This window comes from Xiphias gladius, chromosome 22 (genome assembly GCF_016859285.1).
Source record: "Xiphias gladius isolate SHS-SW01 ecotype Sanya breed wild chromosome 22, ASM1685928v1, whole genome shotgun sequence".
NCBI lineage: Eukaryota > Metazoa > Chordata > Actinopteri > Istiophoriformes > Xiphiidae > Xiphias > Xiphias gladius.
Window position 1 is genome coordinate 25,461,693 of NC_053421.1, and position 10,465 is coordinate 25,472,157.

The following is a 10,465-nucleotide window of genomic DNA, read 5'->3' on the forward strand; positions in this document are numbered from 1 at the left end:
ACTGGGTTAAAGTGGCTCGAGCGGGCCTGGGCGGAGGGGCGTGGCCGACGAACGGGTCACATGGGCGAGCCCCGCTATTGAGAACATTCAGTTCTCTTCGCAAAACCCGCAGTCACACACAACAACAGAGTGCGGAGGGGGAGGGAGGGAGGAAGAAGGGGAGGAGGGGAGGAAGAAGAGGAGGAGGAGGACGAGGAGGGGGGGTGGAGTTCTTCCGATTCAGCCGTGTAAGCGCCCGACCTGTTCCTTTACAGAAAGTAAACGCCGTTCTCACTGAGCGCCACAGACCCGGACCCTGCAGCCTCTTTCTCTCAGCGGGCAGACCCCACTGATATGAGCCTCGGCACCGTCCTCCGGCCCGTTGTACCCGCCGCACACAATCGCCGAGTTTAGTCTCCGCCGTTTTTTCGCGACAGACAGTCGACTTTAGCTAGATATTCTGTCGAGCGGAGATGCCCGAGGACGTTGGGACGGCCAAACCCGGTAAGAGGACAACGGTCGATTCAGTGATTTCTGCACCAAATAGATTGAATGCAAGGTTGTTCATGTTTTCGCCGCATGCAATGTGCAGAGACCCTCGTTGCAGCGACGGTGTATAGATTTTGACAGACGATTTGTCCCCTGTCAACCCTCCTGGACAGTGATTAAAAACATCTAGTCCGCCAAGTTTTAGTGTTGCCTTTCCTTGCTAGCTATGGTCCAAACTGGCGAGGAAGCCGTGGATAAAGTAATTTATGACAGAGTTGTGAAAATGCTATAAAAAAAAAATACATTTGCGGCTCGGATACACTGGATGCGTATGAACAAGTGTTATCAAGTAGGTCCAGGCAATGATAAAGTGATTTTAGGTTGAGTGAACACAAATGAATGGTGCTCCGAAAATGTAACTTCTTTTTTTTTTTTTCTCACTGTACTGCAGCATCGTAAATGTCGACTGGGTGTCAGGAAACTTTCTGTACATTTTTAAAAAATGATTTTCGTTACATTGCCGTGCGGGCGTAGCGTGCTTGGGAAAACGCGAATCCAGCCCCCCGTGAACCGTATCTTTAAAAACGGGGTTAGGAGTGCCAGTGCGGCTCCGCGTCGACGCCAACCCTCGCATTTGACACAACAACAGTGTTCCACTTCCCCGGCGCGGCTCACATGGACAGCGTAGCCTAGCCATGTGCCCGTGTGTACAAGCCCTCTGGAACACCGCTCCGATTGGCCGAGGGGCGTTCCGCGCGGCGCGCACGCTTCGGCGGAGCTCCCCGGCGATTGGCCGCAGCGCGGACCGTGACGCGCTGCGTTGCATAATCCGCTCTGTACGCTGCACTCGCGGCGCGAGGCGAGTCTGCGAGGTACACGTGAGACGGCGCGAGGGAGAGCAGCGGCTGACCTAGATTTTTTTCTCTTTTCTTTTTTTTTCTTCTTTTTCTTCTTTTTTTTTTTTTCTCTTCATCGAGCTTCGCTTTCACAGAAATACATGACAGGTCCACGTGTGGGTGGGCCGTGAAAGAGAACAGTCATGGTTGGGGTTAGGTAATCATCTGCTCCGGCCTCTAAATTTAGTCGATTTTCTTAAGACCTAATGAAGGAAAACACACTTCAGCTTTTGCACACACATTCCAACAAAGACGCACAGACGGCCAGTTTTCTGTGTAAACGTTTTTTTGTTTTTGTTTTTTGTTTTTTTTGGCATGCTAATCGGCTAAGCATCTTTGGGACTTTTAAACTGCACCACCCGACCACAGTTCATTCACATAACACCGTCACACTGGGCAGTCACAGGAGCAGCCTGTCAAGCGCTAATGCCTTGCCCAAGATTAGGTCAACATTCATTATTAGTGCTGCGACTAACGGGCGTCTCCATGATCGATTTATCTGCCACCCCTATTCTCGGTTAATCCGGTAATCATTCGGTCTATAATAATAGTATTACTCACAACCAACTCTCAAAGTAGTTGCTGATTAATTTTCTGGTGATCGCCTAATCAATTCATTTTTAAAGTTCATTTTTGATTATCAATTAATCTTCCGACCACTGTATCGATGTTGTCTCTGAAAGGTCAAAAAGATGCCCATCGCAACTTTGCGCAGCGTGCAACGCGACGCCTTCCAGTGCCATGTTGTGTTCGACCAAAAGTCCAAAAAAATAGTTAGATTACGTTAATAGCCGTTAAAGAAAAGCAGGAAATCCTCCCATTTTAGAGGCACTTGGCGTTGATTCATTATCTTTGCTTTGTGACAGAATTAATCTAGTATCGGAATAGTTGCTGATCATTTTCCAACCGATCGATCGATCGACTGCTTGTTTCGGCGCGGCCTATTATAACCGAAAATGTTGTTCAGTGACGTAAGACATGATGGAGCTCACCAACCCGGAAGCCAATAGAACGTGTTCCCATTTCGCATTTATCACTGGGTATGTCCCAAAGCATTTAAAAACAAGCTTTTTCACAGTTCCTCAGTTTCGTAACGTGGCTGGAGGCTCTCGCCCTTCTAGGCTGTGCATCTGCCAAACTCTCAGTTTGAAGTGCTTGTGACAAAAAAGGTCAGCAGATCTGTTTTCTGGCCGGACACGTCGTTATATAACCCGGCGGTGGATGTTTTCCCTCTCTTTCGTCCTTTACAACCGTTACGTTGCTCTAGTGCTTCGGTGACCCTGTCTGGCCGTCGAGTCAGCGGAGCACACTCCCATAGCACAGAGACCCAGGCATGTTATGTAACGGTGTTATCCAACAAGCAAGCACTGGGGGTGATAAAGCAGGTCAGTCGCGGCAGTGAATAAACAAAGCAGGAAGCGCACACACACACACACGCTCGACTCCAGTGCGGTCTAGGCTTGTCAGAGGCACCTGTACTCACTGTATCGCCAAGGGTTTGTTTATTTGGCATACAAAAACTTTTTTTTTTCATTGCTGCGGTCTACGCTTTTAATTCCTGTTGTTGTCTCTGGCTCGCGTTAACTTTGGCAGGCTTGACGCGTAGTAAGACTTTGAAGAAAACATTTCACGTCTTGATGTGGCTGTTGCTATGGTTGTGTGCTTTTCATTTCTTGGAGACGGGGTTTGCATGAGAACAAAAACGCGCTTGCCCCGAGCGAGCAGATTTTTCACTGTGTTTGCTTAATGCGGTGGCTCACTTTCATACTAGAACAACAGCAGCAGGATGAGTCTAGATGTCTGCAGTGTCAGCACATGCAAGTAATAGTACAGGACACTATTTAAAGTCCAGGGTTACTGGATGTAGCGAATACTAGGTATGTAATTAAATTAAAAGAGCCCTAAAAGAAAAGGAGAAGTAATCTAACCGCTATAACATGTCCCCACGTCTCCCCTCTCCACAGGAGGCGTGATTGCCTATATCTCCTCTGGCTCCGCCTCCAGCCCAGAGTCCTGTATGGGCAGCAGCCCCAGCAGCGGCTACCTGTCGACATCACCCACTCTGTCCCGCCCCTTGCTGCCCAGCAGGGCTGTGGGCATGGTGGTGGACATCGCTCCGCCGGCCAAGAGCGGGCACCCGCGCGGCCACGGCACGGAGAAGGCCGGGCGATCCTCCACGTCTGCCAAGAGCAGCATCACCAGTAAGCGCGACATTAGGGTCCTGCCATTACTGAAGCAATAAGCCACTGAGAACCAAGTTCTGATCTGGTGATCTGGTGAACGTAAATCAATGCTTATCAATGTTTGTGCAGAAATCAACGGCATGGTGCTGTTGTGCAAGGTGTGCGGCGATGTGGCCTCGGGCTTCCACTATGGCGTGCACGCTTGTGAGGGCTGCAAGGTGAGACAAGTTCCTGGAATGAAGCGTTGCGTCTCTGCAAGTTTGATTCATATCTTCCCGCTCGGTAGTCACGCTCAAGTGGCGAGTGTTCCTCATGTGTATCCTGTGGTTCCTTTTTTTAGGGTTTTTTCAGGAGAAGCATCCAGCAGAATATCCAGTACAAGAAGTGTCTTAAGATGGAGAACTGCACCATCATGCGGATCAACAGGAACCGCTGCCAGCAGTGTCGGTTCAAGAAGTGTCTGGCTGTCGGCATGTCCCGAGATGGTGAGCGTTTAGATCAGTTTCGGCTCGTAGTGCCGATTGGAGGTTTGCCCTGCGTGATTCGTTTACTCTGCGGCCTTTTCTTTTGTTGAGGCTCGTTATTAAAACATTTTAAATCTCAACATGATGTAACGGTGGCCATTTTTCACTCTCAGCTGTCCGGTTTGGCCGCATCCCAAAGAGGGAAAAGCAGAGGATGCTGCTAGAGATGCAGAACGCCATGAACAACATGATGAGCAACAACAGCCAGCTGCACAGCATCCTGCACGGCCACCAGAGCCCCCCGCTGCCCATGGAGGCCATGGCCAGCGATGCCAGCTCCTCGCCCTCCTCTTCCTCCTGCTCTGCTTCCGATTCCCCGTCATGCTCCAGCCCCTCCTCGCCGCAGTGCCCCCAGGACTCAGAGTCGGTGGTTTCCATGGACACCAACTCCAGCTCCGCCTCGTCCTGCGCATCGGACAGCGGCGAGGACGAGGCCATCGTCGCCACGAGCAGGCAGCACCAAGACGCCCTCGCGTTCGGCCAGCAGCCCTCGCCGGTCACAGTCGCCCTGGAGACCAGGTGTGACACCCGCCTGGAGGAGCATCAGGAGAGCTGGAACTGCTGGAACAACAATGCAGTTGCGGGAGGCTGCCAGCGCAGTCTCTACAGCAACAGCCAACACGTCACCAACACTGGTTATAGGGAGGAGAGGGGAGTCTACCACCAGCAGCAGCCGCAGCCGCAGCTCAGCAGCTCCCCTGGCTGTGAACCATCAGAAGACAGCCAAAGACAGCATGAATTTAACACACAAACTGCCTCAAGTGGTTTCAATGGACCAACCAGCTGTGTGAATAGTAGAGCACACTTGGTGAGTCATTTATGTCACACTACACTTCCAGAAAGCCGCTGAAAGCTGAACGCTAGAGAGGCGATCGATCGCCCTCCCCGACTGACCCTCCGTCTCCGTGTGTTTCCAGGTCTGTCCGATGAACACCTCGCCCTACGTGGACCCCCACAAGCCAAGCCAGGAGATCTGGGAGGAGTTCTCCATGAGCTTCACGCCCGCCGTGCGGGAGGTGGTCGAGTTCGCCAAGAGGATCCCGGGCTTCCGCGACCTCCCCGAGCACGACCAAGTCAGCCTCCTGAAAGCCGGAACGTTCGAGGTAAGGGGGCGAGCGGGGGAAACGTGAGCACCTCGTGTTATTTTGTGCTCAGTGTGAAGTCAGACTAGGCTGGCTCTTCAAACACCCAGGATCAGGATCCACCGTGGCAGACTGTCAGCTGCGTGTGTTGACGGATATTTGCTCTGATAACAGTTGGAATGGGAATGAAAGAGACCTCACCAATTTTTCTATGGGTTCAATGGAAACTGCGCAACATTACATTCTTCTGGGGAAAGCCGAGACACACACACACACACACATCGTAGCCGCTCCTAATCAGATAATTTTAATGGATGAAAGTCTGGAGGTTTCTTATCAGTTCGCTGCAAAAGTTGCCCATTCATGTCCTGCTCCTGAGGCCGTGACTGCAGATACTTTGCACCCTTTTTAATTAAACTATTTTTAGGATCACGCCTCGGAGAGTGTGAATTGGCAACACGCCCTCAGAACATTTAGAAATTGGGACAACTCTGCATCCAAGACAATCAGTGAGAGATTTTTAAAAAATGTGAAATACAGACGGGTAAAAGGAAAATGCAACCCAATTCTAAAACGACATTTGCTTTGATCTCATCTGTGAGGATTCAATAGAAAGTTCGACACGAGAAAATCAGTGTCAGAGTTATTACAAATAAAGCATTAAAGACTTTTATTAGACGTGTGTGAGCCACCTGCACATGTCGAAGCAAAGACTTGATCCTCCCGCCCTCCCTCTCCTGACTCCCAGGTGCTGATGGTCCGGTTCGCCTCTCTGTTCAACGTGGTGGAGCGGACGGTGACCTTCCTGAGTGGCAAGCGCTACAGCCTCGACACGCTGCGCTCGCTGGGCGCCGGCGAGCTGCTCAACTCCATGTGCGAGTTCAGCGAGAAGCTGGCGGCGCTGCGGCTCGACGCCGATGAAATGAGCCTCTTCACTGCCGTGGTGCTCGTCTCAGCCGGTGAGAACTCTTTACCCGTAACGCAGCGAGCACACTGGGAAGGCGGGAGTCCTGTAAATGTAGCTCTGCTTGTTAGTGTTACATCTGCGATAGTTACTGTTCGCACCATGACTAGTAGTATAACTGCTGCTGCTCCGATTCATTCTGTTTAAGTCAATTTATACGCAGGCAAATGGCATTTAAAAAAAAGTAGTGTTTATTTTTTTACGAGGAAAATGTACATTACCAGAGGACTCGCGCTCAGCTGACCTGTAACATCACCGAAACGGTGTCGTGGCCTCCAGTGGTAACATTGTCCCCCTTCCTGTCCTGACTCAGATCGCTCAGGGATCCAGGACCTGAACTCGGTGGAGGCCCTGCAGGACAAACTGATCCGGGCGCTGCGAAACCTGGTTATGCAGAACCACGACGACGAGGCCGCCACCACCTTCACCAAGCTGCTGCTCAAGCTTCCCGAGCTGCGTTCCCTCAACAACATGCACTCGGAGGAACTGCTGTCCTTCAAAGTGCACCCCTGAAAGCTTCCCGAGGTGGCAGATCTGTGCCCTCCACCTACTCCACACACCTCCACCTCCACCAGGACTCTGGTGCCTCTTAGTGCCCCCTCGCCCTCTGTATTCGACCAACCCATTTGCGTGTTTGTTTTCTAGAATGTATTGAAAAGTCCTTCTTTTTTTTTGATCGTATTTTGGTTAAGTAGACCGCGTGGGGTCTGAAGAGAGAAAAATATAAAACGTACTGTATTTATAGAAGAGATAGCTTACGCTTGTTGCACACAAACACGCAAGTGCACACGTGTCAGAGGTTCTTAGTTTTGCAAAGTTGGAGGCACTTTTTCTATTTTCAAGAGAAAGAAGAGTACTTAACTGGCGTTACGAAATGATAGAGTAGAAACAAATTAGTCAGTATGAATTTTTTTTTTTTTTTTTTTTTCTCCGAGCATTCATGTTTCCTCCGAAAGCCATTTAATTCCAAAGTGTATTCTCTGATGAGCGGGTGAATGTGAGAGACAGAATATATATACGCCGCATGTTTGTTTGGTCCAATAATTTTTTTGACTGATACACGTCAACAGGAAAGGCAAGCTATCAGAAAACGTATCGAAGAATGTGTGACGATCGCTGCTAATGCATGGCTGTACTTAATGCGAACAACTATTACTTGGGTTTCCTCCCCTCGGCTCAGAAAGCATCAGTTCATTGTTTCAGTGCGTATAGTGTTGTTGTTTTTTTTATTTTATTTTGTTTTTTTACGTGTTCAAGTCCAAGTCAACTGCCTGTACACTGCCTGGTGATTTTTTTTTTTTTATTTTTTTTTTTTTTTGGGAGGGGAGTCGACACTTTCAGCGACACTACATTTGCACAAGTTCTGGGGCAGAAACCAGAGTAACACAAAAACCACAAACAGCGTGACGCCGCATTATGTAAAGCTATATGTAAATTTAATCATACCTAAGTGTTTTTTGCTGTTTTCCCAATTTCCAGTTTTTATGACGCTTTTTTAATTTTTAAATCAGACTTGTCCCCTTCCTGTCCTGACTCAGATCGCTCAGGGATCCAGGACCTGAACTCGGTGGAGGCCCTGCAGGACAAACTGATCCGGGCGCTGCGAAACCTGGTTATGCAGAACCACGACGACGAGGCCGCCACCACCTTCACCAAGCTGCTGCTCAAGCTTCCCGAGCTGCGTTCCCTCAACAACATGCACTCGGAGGAACTGCTGTCCTTCAAAGTGCACCCCTGAAAGCTTCCCGAGGTGGCAGATCTGTGCCCTCCACCTACTCCACACACCTCCACCTCCACCAGGACTCTGGTGCCTCTTAGTGCCCCCTCGCCCTCTGTATTCGACCAACCCATTTGCGTGTTTGTTTTCTAGAATGTATTGAAAAGTCCTTCTTTTTTTTTTGATTTTTTTTTTTTTTTTTCTATTTTTTCAAGAGATAGAAGAAACAAATTAGTCAGTATGAATTTTTTTTTTTTTTTTTTTTTTATCCGTGCATTTATTTTTACTCCGAAAGCCATTTAATTACCAAGTTTATTATCTGATGAGCGGGTGAATGTGAGACAGATATATATATATACGTTCCAATAATTTTTGTTTGGTCCAATGACTGATACATCGTCAACAGGAAAGGCAAGCTATCAGAAAACGATCAAGAATGTGTGACGATCGCTGCTAATGCATGGCTGTACTTAATGCGAACAACTATTACTTGGGTTTCCTCCCCTCGGCTCAGAAAGCATCAGTTCATTGTTTCAGTGCGTATAGTGTTGTTTTTTTTTTTTTTTGTTTGTTTTTTTTTACGTGTTCAAGTCCAAGTCAACTGCCTGTACACTGCCTGGTGATTTTTTTTTTTTTTTTTTTTTTTGGGAGGGGAGTCGACACTTTCAGCGACACTACATTTGCACAAGTTCTGGGGCAGAAACCAGAGTAACACAAAAACCACAAACAGCGTGACGCCGCATTATGTAAAGCTATATGTAAATTTAATCATACCTAAGTGTTTTTTGCTGTTTTCCCAATTTCCAGTTTTTATGACGCTTTTTTTTAATTTTTAAATCAGACTTTGTGTGCTTTCAGCATAGCACTGAATTTGACACTTGTTTTTGTCATCCATTTTGTTGAAATATCGGGTTCTTCTACTGGCAACGCTGCCACATGTAAATATCTATATATAAATATAAATATCTGATGAAAATAGAATATAAATATGATATAGTATGAATAAATACAAGTGAAGAGTACTTTGCGTAGTCTGCGTTTTTATTGCTCTCCAACTCCTCTGAATGAATGAATTTACTGGCAGGAGATCAGCACGATCACGTCTGAAGGAAAGCAGTACCTGTGGTTCTCCACACCGTGGAGCTGTTTGCCTAAACCCTTTAAAAAAAAAGGGAAAAGAAAAACGTCACTTTTACACTCGGAAATTAAAAAACAAACCTAATGTTTACCAGTAATATTAAGGAGTTCAAAGATCCATGAGCGGCCTGCAAGAGCGACTTTCAAATTCACATACTGCACACTTTTCAAATCAGCTGAGCTCCACCAAAATACATCAGTTTTTTTTGTTTTTGTATTTTTTTTAAGAGGGGAGCATTTCAAGGTTAGGTTGTCTTCTGAAATCAGCTTTAAGATTCATTATGATCATTATATTAAAAACGTCTCATTCATTTAGCACAATGAGATATATATATATATATATATATATATATATATATATATACACATATTTTCAGTCTGATAATAAGACATAACATCTTAGGCTTAATTACCCACAACTTGATGCAGAACAGGTGCAAAGACTACAAAACTGCAGTCCCTAAAACTTCTAAATCTAACTCGTATAGTACAGTAGTATTGTGTGGTGAAGTATATAGTGTGTAAAAGCTCGATGCTATACAGTTCACGTTATTGGTGAAAGCCAAATGTCAAAATCAGTGAACAGAGAAGTATAAAACTAATTGTGCTCCGACGTCACTACAACAGCTGAGGATACAGAGGAAGCTGCCAGTGAAGCAGAAGCAAGGGAACAGTGACACACACACACACACACGAACATTCTCCAAACACCGAAATGCTTTTGTCTTTGACAGAGCAACTCCCGGAGAGACGCACCACGGCGTTGTTCACATGGAGAGCCTTGACTGTGTGTGCTCCGGTGAGTCGGGTCTGGAGGCACCGAGAGAACTGTAACGCGTTTCTCCCCCTCTTGGCTCGACGACCGCAGTCAGAGGAGCTTTGGCCTCGCAATGTAAATGTTTTACTCCGTGTGCGTTTGGTGTGCAGTCGGTCCTGACGCGAAATAAATCCACCCCTAAGGTGTTTCGTCTGCAATCGAAAAACGCAGCTTTTCTGATCTCAGTTTTGAATTCATTTCCATCAGGCGGCGGCATGCTTGATACAGTGACTTACAACCGACATATAAACTCAGAAATATTTATTTTACACGAAATACTAAAGTCGTAGTCATAGTAAATGTTACTCCTGTTTGAGTTTTTCTCTTAACTTTAAATCATTTAATTAAGTATAATTCTGACTAGTTTTTAAAGGCGTGTGCTTGTTCCTTAGCCCACCCTCATTGATATGAATGGGGCGGGCCTGTGAAACACCTTTCGCCTTTCCTACAGTTCAACAGCATCACAAACTGTATCCTGAAAAACGATCACCCAAGTTGAATCGACACTGTCATGTTGGTGGCGTGGTTTGCCCTGCAGATCAGATGGCAGATCAGATGTAAAATAAAAATGGAAAGGGCACAGAGGGATGTGCTACCGGCCCAGTTTTCACACACACACACACACACACACACACACACACACACACACACACACACCATGGATTTTCCAAGACATA

At 47.1% G+C, this 10,465-nt stretch overlaps 1 protein-coding gene across 2 annotated transcripts; it reads left to right on the top strand.

Annotated features, from left to right (window-relative positions):
* Nucleotides 1–217: 217 nt before the first annotated feature.
* nr1d2a (nuclear receptor subfamily 1, group D, member 2a) lies at nucleotides 218–7,424 on the top strand. 2 transcript variants are annotated; one of them, XM_040118333.1, is made up of 8 exons: nucleotides 218–483; nucleotides 3,329–3,565; nucleotides 3,677–3,765; nucleotides 3,888–4,032; nucleotides 4,185–4,879; nucleotides 4,989–5,174; nucleotides 5,902–6,112; nucleotides 6,431–7,424. In XM_040118333.1, the coding sequence occupies exons 1-8, from the start codon at nucleotides 453–455 to the stop codon at nucleotides 6,628–6,630; spliced, it is 1,794 nt and encodes a 597-aa protein (XP_039974267.1). In that variant the 5' UTR covers nucleotides 218–452; the 3' UTR covers nucleotides 6,631–7,424. The 2 variants fall into 2 exon arrangements, with proteins under 2 accessions (XP_039974267.1, XP_039974268.1); XM_040118334.1 differs by lacking the exon at nucleotides 218–483 and adding an exon at nucleotides 1,472–1,521.
* The last annotated feature ends 3,041 nt before the right edge of the window (nucleotides 7,425–10,465 follow it).